This window comes from Artemia franciscana, chromosome 1, assembly GCF_032884065.1.
Source record: "Artemia franciscana chromosome 1, ASM3288406v1, whole genome shotgun sequence".
Lineage (NCBI taxonomy): Eukaryota > Metazoa > Arthropoda > Branchiopoda > Anostraca > Artemiidae > Artemia > Artemia franciscana.
This window is the reverse complement of record NC_088863.1, coordinates 62,242,077-62,262,129: the sequence shown is the minus strand read 5'-3', so window position 1 is coordinate 62,262,129 and position 20,053 is coordinate 62,242,077. Positions and strand designations below refer to the sequence as shown.

Here is a 20,053-nt window from a genome sequence, read left to right as displayed (position 1 = left end):
GTGATTATCTGAGTTTGTAGTGCAAACGCCTTAGACAAGTTCACTACTATAGGCTACATACAGTGGACATTTCCCACAAAAAAAAAAAAAAACCCAGAGCACAGTCGTAGACCTAGGTCAACGCCAGACAAAGGACCGTCCCTTGCAAAATCCAATGCATTATTTTCATAAAATGCAATATATTACTGGTTTTTTTTTTTTTTTTTTTTTTTTTTTTTTTTTTTTTTTTTTTTTTTTTTTTTAAGACCAAGCGTAGCACCACAGAGAAGAAGAACAAAAAAAAAAATATAAACAGTGGGTCATCTCCTTCGAGTCTTGGTTTTAATACATAAAAAAGTTTCCCAACTGAAAGTAAGCTGCAACATTAAAGCCTAAAACGAACAGAAACTATTCCATGTATGAAAGGGACTCGATGGAAAGTCAAACTTTTGCGTAAAGAAAAAGGGTTGAGGAAGGGGCGTCCCCTCTCATATATGGAATAACTACTGATCATTTAAATTTTTAACATGGCTCCTAACTTTCAGTTGAAAAAAAATTTGTTTTTATATTTAATTTCTAACCGTTTTTAAAATCATGCCAGGTTAGATTATTTTAATCCCTTTCAAAACCGCTGAGCCCAATAGGGTATCTCAAAATTTTGACTGGATGGTTTTGGGGAAAAGGAGTGTAGGAGAGCGGTGAGCTAGTTGCCATCCAATGTTTTTGGTCTTTCGAATGAGCCCAATCCTGAACTCCTAGGTCCATTGGTTCGATATGATCATCCCTGAGAAAAAGAACGCATCCATGATCTTCCTTGTTGGAAAGATCCATGATCTTTCTTTTTTGATTATCTACAATACAACTTGCTGATATGCTGAATTTGACCATGTGATATTCATTAAGTACACTCGACTTTTAAAAGGTGCCCCCCCCCTTTCCAGGAAATTGTTTATCAGGCTCGTACATTTTGATGGGTAATACTAAACTAAAAAATTTCATATATTTGGAATCCGCATAGAAAGGCGAATTCTTTTTATGTATCTAGTATTATAAAAAGTCCGTTTTTTTCTGGTTTCGCTTACTATTGGGGCGAATTAATCCTTGCTTACAGTTCCTTGCCACGAACTGTTGGATGAAAAAAAGCAAGTTTAGACACATTTAATTTTGACAGAAATTTGAAGGAAAAAATGCCGCATAGGAAACAGGAGAGTCTATCATTAAATCCAATGGACTTACCGACATTTCTATAGCAAAAGCTCCCCACCATGAGGAATTAGAAACAAAAATTATTTGATGGCAAAGGAAGGGGGCAAACTACAGTGGCTTCATATTCGATGCTGTTCACGCTATCTTGCAATATCTTTTACAAGATATTGTAAAAATATTCACATTTCAAAGGTTCAAGACTCTTCACAAGAGAATATGCAAATCCTTTACATATTCTCGACTTATCAAACACATTGGAGAACGAACTAAGCTAAAACATACATATTCATGGGTTTTCTTAGGTATATGGTTTAAAATACCACAAGGAGCATTTAGAAACTGAAACAAGGTAAAACCATAAACGTTTTTTTTTTTTTTTTCAGTCCAAACCTTCTCCATAATATTTTTTTATCATATTTGAGAAACGATTGCCTATAACTGATAACGACTGCGAGCCCCAAGGTGTGGATTAATCTCCCACACAATAATATTGAGCGTCAAATGTTTGAAAAACCTAAAGGGGTTGCGTAAGCTTTAACCTACACGCATTTTTTACATTCAGATTTACATTAGGACAGATTGTCTGACGCCATAAAGAATAGGCTACTGCATCAATACGAGATGAACATCTAGCCATTTTTGGACAAGCGACATGGACAAGACATAATATCAAGGGTGTATCTAATTTCTTTAGAGGGGGGGGGGGGTAAAAAGAAATTAAAAAAAAAATTGTATATACTACGTTTTTTTGCTTTTTTACCAAGTCAAACAAAAATCTCGGGCTAGGGATTTCAAACCCAGCCAGCCCTGGATATGGCCTTGCACAATATGGCAGGTATTTTGGAAATCTTGCACGAGTTGTTGACCATTTGCAACTAAGCAACATAGTAAACCCTTCCCGAATGCAGCAACAAGTTCAGCTTGGTTACGCAAAAAGTATCTAAATTATAAAAATCAGAAATTGAGATTTAGTAAAATTTAGCTTAAAACCTAATTTCCCCAGTTTAAGCTTAGCATGGCATGTGCTAGCTTCGAAATTCCATAGAATTTGGCAAATTTATTTTTCAAAATCTAAGGGGGGGGGGGAATTGTCGTTTTTACATTTTCTCACTGAGAATAAAACAAAGGAACTGTTCAACAAAAATATTCCCAAAATAGAGTGTTCTCAAAAAATAGGAGAACACCCCTCCTCCCAAATTTACGCCACTGGATCAGACTGAACAGCTGTGCATCTGGCTGTCATGTATTAAACTGAAATCTGGAAAAGCAAGAAAAAAAATTATAGAAGGTATCAGTATTTTAGTGAAGTGTTGAACAACTGGTTTCGAATACGAAAGAAAAGTTAAGTTGAAAAGTTGAGTTAAGCTACATAGATATGTTAAGTTGATCCTTCATACCAAAAATCTGTGGCTAAAACTTGGACAGCATTTCTTTTTCTCTCTTGCGTACAGAAACAAATTCCAGTTATTAATGTTTCTTGTGTCACATAACAAAAATAAATTAAAGAAGGTAAACAATTCAAGACTTACCTTCCAAACCAATTGCATGTATCTGAAACCTGGGAATGGACATCTGAGACAGAAAGTGAAAGAAATATAAGAATAATGGATAATATTATTGATCCAATGGTCCAACTCTGCCTAGATCGAACCATATTGTCCTCTTTAAGAGGCTCAAGCCTTCTATGCTCCCATACACAGGAACACTGAAAAGAAGAAAAATGAATTACAATAAACAAAATGAAGAAAAATGAATTGCAATAAACATAATGAAGAAAAATGCCTTAACAAACTGCATTTCAAAGGCTTATCATCCATCACAATCTCAAAGGGAATTTTTTCCCTTTTCATCCCGATGTGCTGGTAATTTTTCAACTATTTTGTCCATAATTTTACCTTAAAGAAGTTAACTAAAAAGACAATGGGACAAGTGAGTAAACATAGTACACACAATGTGGGCTGCCACTCAATACAAATCATATATTACATTCAAACATGGCTTAACTTTTACTTAGAATTTGACACATTTGGGGCGTGCAGCTTTCTCGTACGATCTTTATTTTGAAGTTTTTGATTCTGTTCTGCATTAAACTGCTTGGTTTTTTAAATGATTTCCTCATTTTTAGTGAACGTTTCAAATTTACCTGAGGTCTTTAAGACTTATCATCTGTCTTGTGTTGATGTTTGCCTGCCTAGTTTTAAAGGTAACCTTGTAGTTACTTTTCATATTTTTACATTTCATTCATATAAAGATGCACATTAAGCTTGGACCAGGTATACTTATACAGAGATGACTTTTGAACCCTAATATGACTTATACAAATCAGGGGCGGATATAGAGGAAGATCGGGGGGGGGGGCAATGTGAGAAAAGGTATCAATAATTGACCAATTTTACAAATTTATTCTTAAAGAGTGAAAAAAGGAGAAAAGGCACCATAGTTTTTGTTTTAAGGGGGCAGGGCCCTCTTCCATCTGGATCCACCGGTGATACAAATCATGTAAAATTTGTTCTCACAAATTTTACATTTGGTGTGTCATATCAAGAATCCTCTATTTTTTAAGCTTATTAGTCTATAATAAACATGACTGGGTTATATTGAAAGAGCCTTGTAATAAAAGATTGCATGCATGTTTGCAGTTTAACAACTGCAATGATATTGCAGTTTAACAACTGCAAACACTGCAATGATATTATGAACTTCATAGTAGCGGTCAAGCAGACAACAGTCAGGTAGACATTAAAATACTAAAAGCTCATTATAGTAGAAGTTCACTAAGACCAATACAGATGTCTACATTTCTCCTTTGTCCCATTCTATTTAGAGCATCACTCTATATTCCCTTCTATGAAGTTCTAACTTTCTTTGAATACTTTATTATTTCATATTGCCACCCTACTCAAGCAGGTCCGGGCTTCTATATGTCTTGGTATAATATTTTGGCAACATGTCGTCAGTTAGCTGCAGCAGATGATATAACCATCCTAAACTCCCTTTTTAAGACCCATGCAGCAGATGAAAGCCAAATTTATTAAGCAGTTCATTTTTTGTAAACAATCATTCCGAAACGGGGTAACGTTTATATTAACAGATTAGATAGCTAGGAAACTAAACTTGTCTCAATAGTCAGAATGGTATCCTGAATCAAATTTACCATTCATTCGCGTCGGAAATGAACTTTACCCCCCCCCCATACAAATACCAATTCAGGGTATATATTTGCACATAAGAGAAGGGAGTGCAGTTCAAACTTAGCCCTATTGTCAAAATCACATTTTGAATCCGAATTTAACATTCATTTGTGTCAGAAATGAATTTTACCACCACCTCCCTAATTTGCAAATATATAATGTGCAAATATATGGGTCTTTGTTTAATCTCCAGAGTGATAACACCTTTTTGGATTTATTGAATTTTAAAACCTGATTTGAAATCGTATTAATTCAGTGCCTCGAACTTTACTAAATTTAGTGATTATTAAATAAAAAACAAGTTTTTTAAACTGCAAGTAAGGAGCGACATGAAAACTTAAAATGAAGAGAAATTATTCCATATATGAAAGGGGTTGTCCCCTCCTCAACGCTCCGCTCTTTACGCTAAAGTTTGACTCTTTGTCACAACTCTACTTCTTAAAACAATTCAAAAACTTCAGCGTAAAGAGTGAGGCATTGAGGAGGGGACAACCCCTTTCATATACGGAATAATTTCTGTTCGTTTTAAGCTTTAATGTCGCTCTTTACTTGCAGTTTAAAAAAAAAAAAATTATTTAATTTCTGAAGGTTTTGAATTTATTCATGTTTTGATTTCGGCTCACCGCACATGAATAAATAAAACGAAATTTACAAATTGATTTTTTTTTTTTTTTTTTTTTTTTGCTAAATGGCTTTCTCATAGCTTTGATCGGACGATTTTGATATAAAAAAAGGGTAGGGGAGGAGGACTAGTTGCCCTCCAATTTTCGGCTACTTAAAAATGCAACTAGATTTTTTTACGAACGTTTTCGAACTTTACGTTTACGAAGGTCTATATTTGTGTGTTTTTTGCGTGCATGAGGGGGTTTGCCCCCTCGTCAATACCTCGATCTTTACACTAAAGCTTGTATTTTGTCCTAAATCTTTATAAATGACCCCTGAATCACAAAGAACGTAGAATAAATAGTTGAAATTACTAAAAATACTTTAGCATACACAGCACGGTATTGTGGAGAAGATAAACCCCCTTATATACGTAATATTTTATGTTCGTTTTAAGTTTTAATGCTGCTCATTACTTCCATTTGAAAAAAAAATATTTATTTGCTCATTTTTTTAAATGATGCTAGAAAATCCTGCGCCCCCTTCATGGAAATTCTCTTCCCTCATGAAAAATTACTCCATGGAAAGATCCTTCCACGTAGCCCCCTTCCCCGACCCATCCCCACCCCAACGCGAAAAAGTCCCCCTGAAAACATCTGAACAGTTCACAATAACCATTACTATATGTAAACAATGGTCAAGGTTTTCAAACTTGCAGCCCCTCCCCCGGGGAATTTGGAGGATTATGTCGTTCTCAAAGACATAGTTTTTAGGTTTTTGACTAAGCTGAACAGAATGGCTATCTCAAAATTTTGATTCACTGACTTCGGAGGAAAATGTGTGTGGGAGGGGCATAGGTGCCCTCCAATTTTTTTGGTCACTTAAAAAGGGCACTAGAACTTTTAATTTCCGTTAAAATGAGCTCTGTCGCGACATTCTAGGACCACTGGGTCGATACGACCACACCTGGGAAAAAAACAAACAAATAAATAAACACGCGTCCGTGATCTGTCTTCTGGCAAAAAATACAAATTACACATTCTTGTAGATAGGAGCTTGAAACTTCTACAGTAGGGTTCTGATACGTAGAATCTGATAGTGTGATTTCCGTTAAGATTATGACTTTTAGGAAGCATTTTCCCTTTTTTATCAAATAAGGCAAATTTTCTCATGCTCGTAACTTTTGATGGGTAAAACTAAACTTCATAAAACTTATACATTCAAAATCAGCATTTAAATGCGATTCATTCGTTACCACAAACTGATTGACAGAAGTTTACAATACTCTGCTATGTACTAAAATATAAAGTGACCTTATTATCATGGACTAATTATGGGTAGCTTTGATTGAATGTAATAATATGGTAGCATTAACAGGCACGATATTTTAGTCTCTTCAACTATCATCCGTTTTGTCGCTAATTCTGTGACAGCCTGCGCAGAAGAGAGCGGGAAGAAACCCAAGAGCTGTATCGGTACCGGCCGGACATTCATCCTTAAACTGCAGAGGAAAGGCTTTTTGGGCACCGGCACTTCTCACAGGTTTTATTACATGTTTTATAGCAGATATCAGTAGTTAATTAATATTCATCTAAGGCATTTCGCATTTTATTACAATTTGAAATGACACCATATCTCATTCACACATTATTTACCCCCAGAATCATCTACCATACTAAAGTTTCTCTTTTCGTTTATATTTTATCCTTGACTGATCTTTTGATGCCATTATCGTATCCTTTACTCTAATGGCTCTACATTTAAACCCTATTCTGATTTTCCTCCAGGCAAATAGAATGCTGGATTTAGCTTTGATGTCAAAAATGACACTCGACTTTTCCGAGATTGCTGCATTAGGTGAAGCAAAAATGATACTCCTTGAACTAGCATTCCCTGCACGAGTATCTCTAGCTACAAAAAGCCAAAGAAAAAATTCAGCAATCTCAGAAATATTGGAAATTCGAGCTGACTGTGACAGGAAACAAAATCAGCTTCCAACCTTTGTAATCTCTCACACTTCGAATGTTGCACAGATTCCAGAAACAAATTTATCTATTTTACTTTGTGAAATTCTGGATCTCAAAAGCTCTATGTCGGCGATAAAACAGTATACTACAGGTGTACAACCAGGCAGCTTTTCCATCAACAGCCAGTGCTATACCTACAACAAAAGAGACTCCAACTTGCTCTGTCATCACAGAAGACGCTCCTTGTATGAACCTTTGTCCAGACAGCAGCCATTTATCTGAAATCTGAATATGGGATACAAGGGGTCAAGTATTTAAGAAATGACAAGCTATAAGTCAAATTTAGTGATACAGTTAAAGCTAAAGCTTTTTGCAAGGAGGCCCCTTCTGCTCTCTCTACAAAATTACCGAATGGTATCCCAAACAATACCAAATGTAAACTTAGAGAAGAAAGAAAACTTGGCGATATACAAGGTTTTCTATGGACATCAGTACAAGTTTGTTGGCAGTACACAACCCGGACCTCATAGAGGAAGCCTCACGCTTTGCCCAAACCAAAACTGACGAATTGACCTTCAAGAATAGGCAGTCATTGAACTTGGCAATTTCTAGTGGAATTGAATTGGGATATCCTTTTTTCCGAGTGGTCAAGTACAATAGGTCCCACGGAGATGCTTTAGGTGCCAAAGCTTGGACCACCTTATTAAAAACTGTAGAAGTGGTTCCAGAAGTGATATATGTTCCAGATCTCACACCAGTAGCAGGGACTTGTCAAATGCATTTCATGTATTGAAGGAAACCTCTAATCTAGCCGAAAATGTCAGCGACTATAAGAATTTTTAGACATAAGAGTTACTCATGAATAGTTCTATAAAAGCTCTAAGACTGAATATTAACGGGTGCTACAAACAAGAAAATGCTCTGGATGGTCTCCTTCAACTGTACAATGTGTTATTTATTCAGGAACATACGTTCTCTGGATTGAATGCAAACTTCTTAAAATAGATCCAAGTTGCATGACCTTTTCATACAGCCTGCTAAGTTAACGGCAAGGCGTCCATCTGGGGGCCTTGTAACATACACAAGAAAGAATTATCAGCAAAGTTGTCAATTATAAACAGCAACTTGTCTGTTTTTGCTGTAGGTACTGAGTTAATGAATGCATATATGCCTACTAATTATAATAATTTTATCTTGCTGACAAATTTTTCTTAAGCATTTGATGCACTTTGGTGACATATGGAATCTCTTGAGCATAGTGGGAGTGAATGGGTTATGGCTGGCGATTTCAACTGCAATCCAGTTAAAGGCAATTTCCATTCTGACATTATTGCCTACCTCCTTTCTTTCAAATTTGGCCAGAGTACTTGGATTTCACATATACCCATTCTAGTGGACGTATATCAAATATTGACCACATTCCCTTGTCTCCCCATCACAGTCTACACAGATGATCCAATTAGTGATCATATTAAACTATCTTTTCATCTACAGCCATCACAAAACCTTAACATTCAAAAGACATGAAGGTGGGTGTATAAGAAGAATTGAAAAAAATGTGTCACTGATTTGTATATGCCCTCTGTCTGCTCTATTCTTTCTTGCATTAAGTGCCATTCTACTTACTATGCTCCAGTCCTCCTGAAACATCTGCCAAGATTGATCTTTACACTTATTACCATCAGATTTTTCATTACATGGAAGTGTCCAAATCAACAGCAGTCCCTACTAGGAATATAAAGATTGGCAAAGATGAACCAAGATGGTCCAAGTCTGTTGAGCTTCAGACCGCAAAGCAATGCACAAATATGTGGCTGAGCATCTGGAGACCCAAATATGAGAATGTTTTTGAGTTGAAACAGAGCACTAAACAAAAATATAAAGCTAAGCTGAAAAAATACTGTATTATTTCACAACATTTCACTGGAAATAAGACACCATGGCAAAATATAATCCAAATGGATGGAAGCTCACCTTGTTCTTCTCCGACTATGAATGATTGGAATTCTTATTACACGTCAGTTTATGGGATCAAAAATCTTGCCATAAGCAAATATTATGAAGAGAAGATTTCTAGCTGGCTTGGACGTTTTTCAGGATAGACTTGTATTGTCACAGTGTCACTAACAGCATTGAAAAGTGCGAGTTTCTAGCTTTCAACATGATGAAGAGAAATATTGTTTCCCTTGCAAATCATTCAGTCCCTGGTATGTCAGAACTGAAATACCTTGAGTTAATAATTTATGAATTGCTCCAAAAAACTATCAAAAAACCCTACTGTTAAAGTTTCAAGATCCTATCTTCAAGAATGTGGAATTTTTTTAATTTTTTTTTTTCTAGAAACCAGATCATAGATTGACCCAGGGGTCCTAGAATGTCACAAGAGGGCTCAGGCAAAATTCTAGTTAATTGACTTCTTTGTAAAGGCTCTTCTTCTCCTCTTCTCTCTCTGCATTCTCTTCTTTAGAACATTACGGTAGCGTTGGCCTAAAGTATAGGGTTTGACCGGTGGAGGATATCTAGTATCTCTAACTCTCATAGAGTGTAATAAAAATGTTTATTTATACATATAATACAACGTTGAGGACAGAATCCGAATCTCGACTGACTCGGCTAATTTGCAACTCTAACTTATCTATATATATAAAAATAAGTTGTCTGTGTGTGGATCTGTGGATCAGGTGACGTCATGTTTGTCCGCATATGACGTCTGAATTATTTCACACTAATACAAAATAAGAAAAAAAACTAAAAAAGGTAAAAACTACAAAAAAAACTAAAAAGAAAAAAAAACTAAAAAAGCTAAAAAACTAAAAAAAAACTAAAAAAAGGTAAAAAACTAAAAACTAAAAAAAACTGAAAAAACTAAAAAAAGGCAAAAACTACAAAAAAAACTAAAAACTAATAAAAAAACTAAAAAATCTAAAAAACTAAAAAAACTAAAAAAACTAAAAAAAGGTAAAAAACTAAAAAAAAAAAGACTGAAAAATAAAAGAGAAAAAGAAAACTAAAAAAATATGAATAAAAATACAAAAAAATAAAAAAGATAAAAACTACAAAAAAACTAAAAAGAAAAAACGAAAAAAAACTAAAAAAGAAGCAAAAATCTAAAGAAGGTAAAAACTACAAAAAAAAAAAAGAAAACAAAATAAAAAAATCTAAAAAAGCTTAAAAACTAAAAAAAAAATAAAAAAAGATAAAAAACTAAAAAAAGGAAAAAACCATAAAATAAACTAAAAACTAATAAAAAAAAATAAAAAAAGCTAAAAAACTAAAAAAACTAAAAAAAAAACTAAAAAAGGTAAAAACTAAAAGAACTAAAAAAGAAAAAAAACTAAAAAAAGGAAAAAACTGAAAAATAAAGGAGAAAAAGAAAACTAAAAAATATAAATAAAAATAAAAAAACTAAAAAGATAAAAACTTCAAAAAAACTAAAAAGAAAAAAGAAAAAAACTAAAAAACCTAAAAAAAGGTAAAAACCAATAAAAAAAAACTAAAAACAAAAAAAGGGAAAAAATTAAAAATTTATTTCATCATAAGTTTTCAACTGACGAAATTACAGACCGGGACATCGGGACACAAATGACGACCGGGACACCGGCATATAGGGAATATGAATGACGACACTCAAAGAGAAAGCGACCGGGACAAAAGGAATGTTCGATTAGCAATCAACAAAGCACCGGGACACAAATGACGACCGGGACACAGGGAGTATAAATGACGACCAGGATATAAGTAAAAAAAACTAAAAAAACTAAAAAAAAGGTAAAAACTACAAAAAAACTAAAAAGAAAAAAAAATAAAAACTAATAAAAAAACTAAAAAATCTAAAAATCTAAATAAACTAAAAAAGAAAAAAAAAAAAGGACAAAAATAAAGGAGAAAAACAAAACTAAAAAACGAATGTATATACAGACCGGGACACCGGGATACAAATGACGACCGGGAAACAGGGAATATAAATGACGACCGGGACACAGGGACACAACTACAACGGGGACGCCGGGGGGCACAGGGGGATATAAATGACGACCGAGACACCGGGACACATGGAATATAAATGACGCCCGGGACACTCAAAGAGAAATCACAGACTGGGACACCGGGACACAAATGACGACCGGGACACAGGGACAAAACTACAAAGGGGATGCCGGGGGCACAAGGGGATATATAAATGACGATGGCGACACAGGGAATGGTAGATTAGCAATCACCATCAACAAAGCTCAAGGGCAATCATTAGAATCATAAGGTATAGATCTGAATACGGATTGTTTTCCCATGGACCATTATGTGTTGCATTTTCAAGAGTCGGTAAACAATCTATTTATATGCACAGACAATGGGACAGCAAAGAATGTTGTATATTCGCAAGTTTTACGTAGTTAAAAACATATATATATATATATATCTATATTCACAGGTGGGACATAGGGACACAACTACAATGGCGCGTAACTATATGGCGCGTAACGACTTACGCGCGCGGGGGGGCTTTGGGGGGGCGCGAAGCGCCCCCACCAACTAGGTGTTGGGGTGGCGCGAAGCGCCACCCCAACAGCTAGTATTTTATAAAACACGGAACATGGTACAGGAAACTGACATCCCTAAATAATCAGTTTACTTAGAATTTGAAATATTAATAGTTTAACCAGAATATGAATATTTGACAGAAACACGGAAAATCCCACTGCCGCTTTTCCGCTTCCGCTGTTTACAGATTTTCCCCCAGGTTTTCAAAATCATTTTTTTTTTTTTTTCAAAAAAAATTAAAAATGATTTTCGATCCTCAAACAAAGGTACACTTAATAAGAACACACACAAATTAAACTACTGATACTAAAACTGAACAATAAGACGCAAGAAAATATTGTTCCAATTGGCACTTTTAACTTTCATCGCACTTTATATTGTCACGCTAAGTTCGCATTAAATTCGCATAACTACACCTAGTAGAAAAAATTTGTAGAAAAATATTTGAACGTAACAAAAGAAACCTTGTGTTTGTCTTCATGAAGATTAACTTGAAGATTTTTACCAAAGCCTTAATTTTTTTTTTTCCAAAAATTATTCAGTTCTTTTACTATTCATAATATATCAAAATGAAGTTAATACGCCGTTTGAGAAAAGTCGCTACAATGCTTTCGTTCACCAGATTTATTTTTCTATTATTCCTATTTGAAAGGAAGTGTTTCTTCTGTCTTATTAATCATCACGAATTCTATCTACATCCTTCCCTCTATCTACCTGTCTATATCAATCCCTTACTAGTCTCTATATTAGCCCTACTCTATTTATCTCTTAGTACTCTCTATAATAGCCTGGAGGCTTATTGCTTCTTTTCCTGTTATTTCTCCTAAAACTACTTGACTCTATAGTTTTCGCAATACCTTCGAACTTTTGTGTTCATTCTCTCAAATATAAAGGTACGGCTCACTCGGTCTAATGTCTTCTCCATAGACATGTGACCACCAATGAGTAAGTGATCATGAGCCAGTTTTATTGCCGAGTCTACTAGGATACCTGGCAGAACTAATTTAGCTGTTCTAGGGATCCCATTGTCCTTACCAACACCTCCTAATGGATAACAATAAAGAACACCTTCATTTAGAAAAAGACCGTCAAAAATATTTAACAGCCAAGACGCGAAATTATTATCTATTATTTTTCCAGGCATGAAACTCTTTTCCGCCCTATCGGCTGTTAATATCCCATGTATGGAACTCCTTTCCGCCATGTCAGCCGCTAACTCCTCAGGTACGGAACTCTTTTCCGCCCTATCGGCTGTTAATATCCCATGTATGGAACTCCTTTCCGCTATGTCAGCCGCTAACTCCTCAGGTATGGAACTCTTTTCCGCCCTATCGGCTGTTATTATCCCATGTACGGAACTCCTTTCTGCCATGTCAGCCGCTAACTCCCTCGGTCGACTGCAGTCCGCCCCTTCATCAGCCTCATCTCTCTCGACACAACGCCTCACTACATCAGTGCCTAATAACAAATTTCTCATCATATTTATTTCCACTAAAATGCCTGTCTAAAATATTAATCTAACCTTTACATCCTATCTAAAAAAAATCTACCTCTCCCCTGGTCACGTTTTACGTCAGTCCAGTTCTGATGGAGTCCTTTAATCTGTCCTGTCCAAATTCAGCATCTATGGTTGCTGATAAAAATCCTGCTTTCTGTTGCCATCCATAGGTATATCGGTTATACTAACCCCCAAAATATCTCCCATATTTATCCTGGCACTTTCTTTGGCCAATAAATCACCCACAGTTGTCAAAAATTTTACTACAGAATTTGGATTATAATCCCGACTTGTAGAATCAAAATTCAAAGGGGCTTTTAAACCTCTACTTTTTACATCATTCAAAAATAATAAAGCAATATCTCTAACAAATTCAGGATCAGAAGGATCTAAAATTAGATTTGCGCTCATAACTAAAAGAAATTGATTAAGTTAAAGTTGTAAAAACAAGGCAATTTTTACTAAGCACTCCTAACAGATTTCTTACTCGCGTGCGAACTTAAAATGCATGACACAATTGTAAATTGCTCTTCACTTCTTTTTCTAAAACTGGAATCTGGAGTGGGAACCTGGAACTTGAAACTGGAATCTTTGACAATGCAAACAGCAACAATTCTTTACTTCTGAAGTCAAATGATGAAAAGTTTCTTAGCATATATCAATAACACAATTGTGCACGAACCAAAACAGCTTTCAGCGGATAGTCTCTATGCCACAATTCAGCACAATCACAGCTGATAAAGATGAATTTTACCAAAATTGGAAGGTAAAGAAACTTGCAATGGGAATCTAGAGGATGATAATAACTCTAATCCTCTCCGGCGAAAACCGCTGCCACCACTTTGTAAAGGTTCTTCTTCTCCTCTTCTCTCACTGCATTCTCTTATTTAGAACATTACAGTAGCATTCTAAATAATCAGTTTACTTAGAACTTGAAATATTAATAGTTTAACCAGAATATGAATATTTGACAGAAACACGGTCCTGAAATTTGCCTACATGACAGGTCTATACTTATTAAAATTTTAGACAAAACAACATTTCACCTTAATTTTCAGTTACCAGTTGTGCTTTCTCTGCTTTTAGTTCTGAAAATGCAATTTCTGTTATTTATCAATGTTTTTTTTTTTTCAAAATTTAGGTGAAGTTGAAAACAATTTTGTTGTGCTTCAATTAAGCAGAAGATCTATTTTGCAAGGTTTCACTTTTATAACACACATATTTTTAAAAAGCATCAAAGGTCAGGGCCCTCTAGAGGGAGAAGGAGTGGAGGTGAGTACTTCAAAATACCTTCAGACTGAAGTCTGAACAGACTTCAGTCTGTAGATTCATCACTGAAAGTTTCAGTTTCCTAACGTAAGCCCTTTCTGAGATAGCAAGAAGTCAATTAACTAGTATGTTACCATATTTTGGGCTAGGCCTGTATATTTGCTTATTAGATGGGGTTGAGGGTAAAGTAACATACAGTGGAATTGCAGTCAAAATGTATCAACAATTATTCTGCATATTACCCAATGAAGTAATAATTTACTTCTTAATATGTTTTCATCTCAACATCCCAAATTCTAGGCTAATACCAAATCTACTTCTAAACTGGGGTAGCCTAGGCTGAAGAAATGCTCTTATTAGGCTACATCCTAGACAGGTTGAAATAGCCAAAAGCTGATTAAGCAAAACATACTGTATAAAATAGCTTGATGTCTGTCAAAATCCCAAGAATCAAACGACTAATCCCATTTCAAGTATCTATTTTCAGGCTGCCAAAAGCACTTTATGATTGTCTTTTAACTTCTACTACACAAACTAACGGACAGTGTTGCCAAGAACATTTTGAAAAGAATTGCCGCCACTCAGGGATTTTATTATGTCAATGGTTATTGTTTAGCTATAATTAGCAGGATATGCTATTCAAAATTTAATTAAACTTATATTTCAAAAGTCAGAATAATTTTGAAAAATATGAATCAATCAATCATTTGTTAGTTGTGATATTTTTTACGAGCAGAATTGAATAAGGGATTTAGTTGCCAAACATGTAAATTTGTAACAAGTAACAATTTAAAGGGAATACATTTGCTGATCATGTTTAGTGGTAATAATATTGAAAAATAATCAAATAATAATATTGCGTTTATAAATTTCCATTATTAATTATACACTAATTCCTGAATATCAAAAAGCTTATATTTCTATTATATAATATAAAGCAGCACAGGATATTTTCAAAAAGCACGAAAGCTGTGAAGTTTGAAACAAATTGCTAACTTTGTGAGGTTTGTTAGAGCAGCCTCTAGGTCTATCTAGAATTTAAGTAGTAAGTTCATAGTGCAATTTTAAGGACAGGTATGATGTTTCTGTAGGCCCAATGCTATAAACAGAAGTAGGCCTAGTCTGCAAGCCACTGCTATTGTGATTTAGTGAGAAAATGCTCTAGTGTTGTCTACAGTAAAGATCTTGAAGCCTTCAATGGGTCATTTGTTTGACATTTTCTACTCTACAGCTAGGACCACTTTTTTGGTCATAAATAGTAGAATTTTTGGTTTTTTAGTCCATCTTGCTGAAATATATATATCTGAGATTTGTACCTTAAATTACCTTAAATTGTAGCTTGGAGTGATATTTAGCAGTATTTTCTTCAATATATTTCAGGATTCATTAACAGTGTTTTCTGTGGTGTAGTTTTTTCAAAATCTTTGAGGTAAGAATACCATTAAGGCAAAGACATTATTAAGAAAACTGACCTGTTTCTTGATACTTGAATTATGCAGGTTATCTTAGTTTTGACAAGATTTTTTGCAGAAACTAGCTTTTGACTGGGAGAGGGGCAAACTTGGGTTCTGGAGGGGGCAGTTGCTCCCCCTCCAACCCTCTAGCAAATTATGCCCCTAACTATTTTGGTTGGCCTAATAAATGCATTGAAATTTTACAGGCCTCTAGTAGCCTAAATATACAAAAGTTCCCATCTCAAAGGATTGGCAAATAGTAAAAATGAGGGACACCATCCTTTGACAAATGGAAAAACACAGCATGTAAGCCTATATAAAAAGGTACTATCCAATCTCTATAGCAATCTTTAAATTTGTCATCTAGTTCACAAGAAAATTTGCCCCAGAAAACTATTCCTTTTCCAACTAGTTGACCACTAATTCCTCCCCAGCAACACTTTCTTTCCAACTAGCTAGAAACAAACATTGCCCCAGAAACACTTCCATTAACCATCTAGTTGGCAAGTAACTTTTCCCCAGAAAATATTTTATTATCCAAATAGTTGATGAAAAACTTTTCCCCAGAAAAGTATTCCTTTTCCAACTAGTTGACCACTAATTCCTCCCAATCAATACTTTCTTTCCAACTAGCTAGAAACAAACATTTCCCCAGAAACACTTCCATTAACCATCCAGTTGGCAAGTAACTTTTCCCCAGAAAAAATTTTATTAACCAACTAGTTGATGAAAAACTTTTCCCCAGAAAACTATTCCTTTTCCAACTAGTTGACAAGTAATTTCTCCTCAGCCAACACTTTCTTTCCAACTAGCTAGAAACAAAAATTGTCACAGAAACACTTCTATTAACCATCTAGTTGGCAAGTAACTTTTCCCCAGAAAAACATTTTCTTTTTCAACTAACTGGAAAAAGCTGTCACCCCAGAAACTCTTCTGTTAACCATCTAGTTAGCAAGTTACTTACCTGGTCTCAAAGTGAGATTGAATTTTTCAAAGCTTGGAGGTTTGATCCTCCCATCTATTTAAAGAAAACAGGTGCATAATTGATATTTTCATCTTTTCTATCTTGCATTTTATTAGCAAAGGCCTAAATGCTATTTGTTCCTTTATTCATCTGTCTTGTTTCTTTTCTTTATGTAAGGATGTTTTTGTCTCAGTTTTGATACTCTTTTTTTTACAAATGACCTATACTAGAAGGTGAAGTGCCTATACTATTTCCCCCACAAAGTACAAGCCACTATGCCACTCTTTTTAATAGAATAGGAAATTTACTTTCAGCTTCAAACCTTGCATGGATATAGTTAGGATTTAAGTGGAATAAATAAAGAAATTGCATGGAGATTATGCACTTGCATCTCCAGATAGCCAATCAAGAAGAAGAAGAAGAAGTTTTTCAGAAGAAAAGTTTGTATCCAAGTGGGTTTCACAGTAGGGCAAAGTTTTTCATCAACTAGTTGGTTAATAAAAATTTTTCTCGGGAAAAGTTACTTGCCAACTGGATGGTTAATGGAAGTGTTTCTGGGGCAATGTTTGTTTCTAGCTAGTTGGAAAGAAAATGTTGTCTGGGAGAAATTACTTGCCAACTAGTTGGGAAGTAAGTCTGGCCTGGGAGAAATTACTTGCCAACTAGTTGGAAAGTGAATATTTTTCAGGGGCAAATTTTTTTGTCAACTAGTTGACAAATTTGATTATTGTTGGGATTATAGGCCTATAGCAAAGCTGATTATTAAGGCTGTAACATTAAACTTGGCTTGTAAAAAATTTAAATGATGGTCTTTTCTCTATCTTGAAAAGTAGTTGAGCTTGCTAAATTATTTTCCTAGGGATGGATCTAGGGTTCAACAGTGGCATCAATTGAGTGGGAATTCCCCCAGAATTTGAAAAATACTTTAGGGTTTTTTAATTAGAATTTATCTATTTTGGGACATCCATCAAAGAAACAAAAACAACCCCTAGATTTTAGAACTGCACTTAGCAATGGGGAAAATATATTGTGGTCACTAAAAACTTTGACAATCTTACATATTTACCATTATTAATTTGTAAAAAAAAAATGTGATCCAGACATTTAACATTGAATTCACCAAAAAAGACCCATCCTTTAGACACACTAAAGGTTAGATAGTAATGAAAAACCTTCAATTACAACTTTTAAAAGGAGTAAACCTCATAGCTTCTAGAAATTTAACCATACCTTCAGACTCAGAGATCCTGAAGCAGGTCAAAATCTTGAAAATTAGCTTCTAGTGTAGGTAATTTGTAAAAAAAAGAGTATCAAAACTGAGATAAAAACATTCTTACATACAGAAAAGAAACAGACAGATGAATAAAGCAACATATAGCATTTATGCTAATAAAATGCAAGACAGAAAAGATCACTAGATGGTTAACAAAACAGTTTCTGTGGCATTGTTGTTTGCAAACTAGATAGTTAACAGAATTGTTTCTGGGGCAACAACTTTTTCCAGCTAGTTGGAAAAGGAAATATTTTTTTGGGGTCAAAGTTTTTCATCAGCTAAGTGGTTAATAAAAAAAAATTCTGGGGAAGAGTTACTTGCCAACTAGATGGTTAATAAAAGTGTTTCTGTGGCAATGTTTGTCTCTAGCTAGTTGGAAAGACAGTGTTTCTGGGAAAAACTACTTGTCAACTAGATAGAAAAGGAATAGTTTTCTGGGGCAAATTTTCTGGTGAACTAGTTGACAAATTTGAGTATTGCTATAGATTCCCAAATTATCCAACTAGATGGCAAAAATATTTGTATTTATAGGGAGATTGGATAGTACCTTTTTATATAGGCTTACATGCTATTTTTTCCATTAGTCAAATGGTGTACATCCTAAAAATGATCAGCCTATAGGTATAAACTACAAAGGCTTGCATGATTCTTCAAATAAAACACTATGCCTGCATATAAAAAACAAGCACTGACACTCCAAATAGCAATATAGAAAGCTATACCTTACCCATTTGGACCTCTAGAAGCAAACACAGCCCAATTACACAAAAACTAAATCTTTTAGGGTAGGTGAAAAGACACTGTGTGTATTCAGGTCATCAAAATTATATTTCTATAATATCTAGAGAACAGTTTAGGTAGATGTTGAACTATGACTTTGAAGTAGCCTTTAAAATTAAATCTAATGAAACTTTATGCATACAGCTTATCATTTCCAGGTATCTAATTTTCATGGTTCAGTTGAACATCACTGATGAAAATGCAACACCTCCCAAAAAACTTCATATGATTGATAAGAAATCTTTGAAGATCTTGTTTTTCAGGAATGAACAGACCTAAGATGGTTCCAGGGGTTAAAAATCATTTTATTTTAATATCATTACCATTTTAGCTCCTTACATTAAAGAAAAAAAATGAGTTAATGACTATATTCTTATGTTCTGCATGACTATTTTTCATACAGCCCCTTCTTTTGTGTTAAAAACACAAAATATCTTGAGAAGAATAGGCTGGGTATAAAAGATTAGAGATGTTCCAGCATTGTGAGATGTTTGAGATATCTGCTTTGTCATAAGTTCTTTTTCCATCCCTGTCCCCAAAAGGAGAATCCTACTTATGTTGTGTCAGGGTGGATCTTTCATGAATTTTCCTAACTAGAACAGTGACTGTAAACAACATTGCTGGGTGATCTGGAGGATTGGGATCCCTCGAGGAGATTTTAGCCAAGAAATTGTGACAGCATTGCACTGGAGAAAGTTTGAATAGGCTAGGACATGTTCTGCAGCTGAAGGATGTCAGATTGTTAAAGATTGTTCTTATCAAACAAACAAAACCAGGTAGTTCCCAAATGGGGGTGGGAAGAGATTACAAGGAAGGATTTAAAGGAATTTGCTACTTCCTAGGAGGGTGTAAAGAGGGAAGCTTTGAAAAGATTGGGATAGAGGAGGAGCATGCACAAATATTTTGGCCTCAGGGAATGTTGACCTTAAAATTACCTTAAATTGCAGCTTGGAGCAATCTAAGGATTTTTCCTTGTTGAAACTCCAGAGTTGATAATACATGACACATAGTTGAATACATACACTTGACTTGTGGTTTGATGTTGCTGATTTGAGGACTTCCCAGTTATACTATACTTCCCATTCTTTTGTTGACCATTCATTGTCAAGACAGATCTTAAAGCTGTCTGTGGTTTGGGCAGCAACAGTATCTGGCAGTAATTTGTTCCAGAGGTTGGCAACACGGTTGGTAAGAAAATGGGAACGTTGCCACTTTGAGGAGAAATGCCTGGATAACTGCAAGTTATGTCCCCTTGTACAAGGGTCCTGAGACACCAGAGGAAGAAGATCAGGAAGTGCCTTTGAATTAATAAATTTATGAACCAGAATGG

The 20,053-nt window shown here is 34.8% G+C and overlaps 2 protein-coding genes across 4 annotated transcripts in view; one reads left to right on the top strand and one right to left on the bottom strand.

The window, feature by feature from the left end:
• Window positions 1-14,801, bottom strand: part of LOC136032498 (meteorin-like protein) — a 61,025-nt gene extending 46,224 nt beyond the window's left edge. The window contains exons 1-2 of the mRNA XM_065712810.1: window positions 14,665-14,801; window positions 2,715-2,890 (exon numbers count right to left, since the gene is read on the bottom strand). Of these exons, the coding sequence (XP_065568882.1) occupies window positions 2,715-2,839 (125 nt within the window). The 5' untranslated portion in view covers window positions 2,840-2,890; window positions 14,665-14,801. The remainder of the gene's footprint in view (window positions 1-2,714; window positions 2,891-14,664) is intronic.
• A 321-nt stretch (window positions 14,802-15,122) lies between these two features.
• LOC136032485 (NADH dehydrogenase [ubiquinone] 1 beta subcomplex subunit 10-like) overlaps window positions 15,123-20,053 on the top strand; it is a 35,412-nt gene continuing 30,481 nt past the window's right edge. Inside the window, exon 1 of one of the 3 annotated variants that reach the window (XM_065712795.1) lies at window positions 15,123-15,256. The gene's annotated coding sequence lies outside the window, so the exon portion shown is untranslated. Of the gene's footprint in view, window positions 15,298-20,053 lie in introns of all 3 variants that reach the window. The other 2 variants (XM_065712803.1, XM_065712797.1) reach the window with 2 other exon arrangements.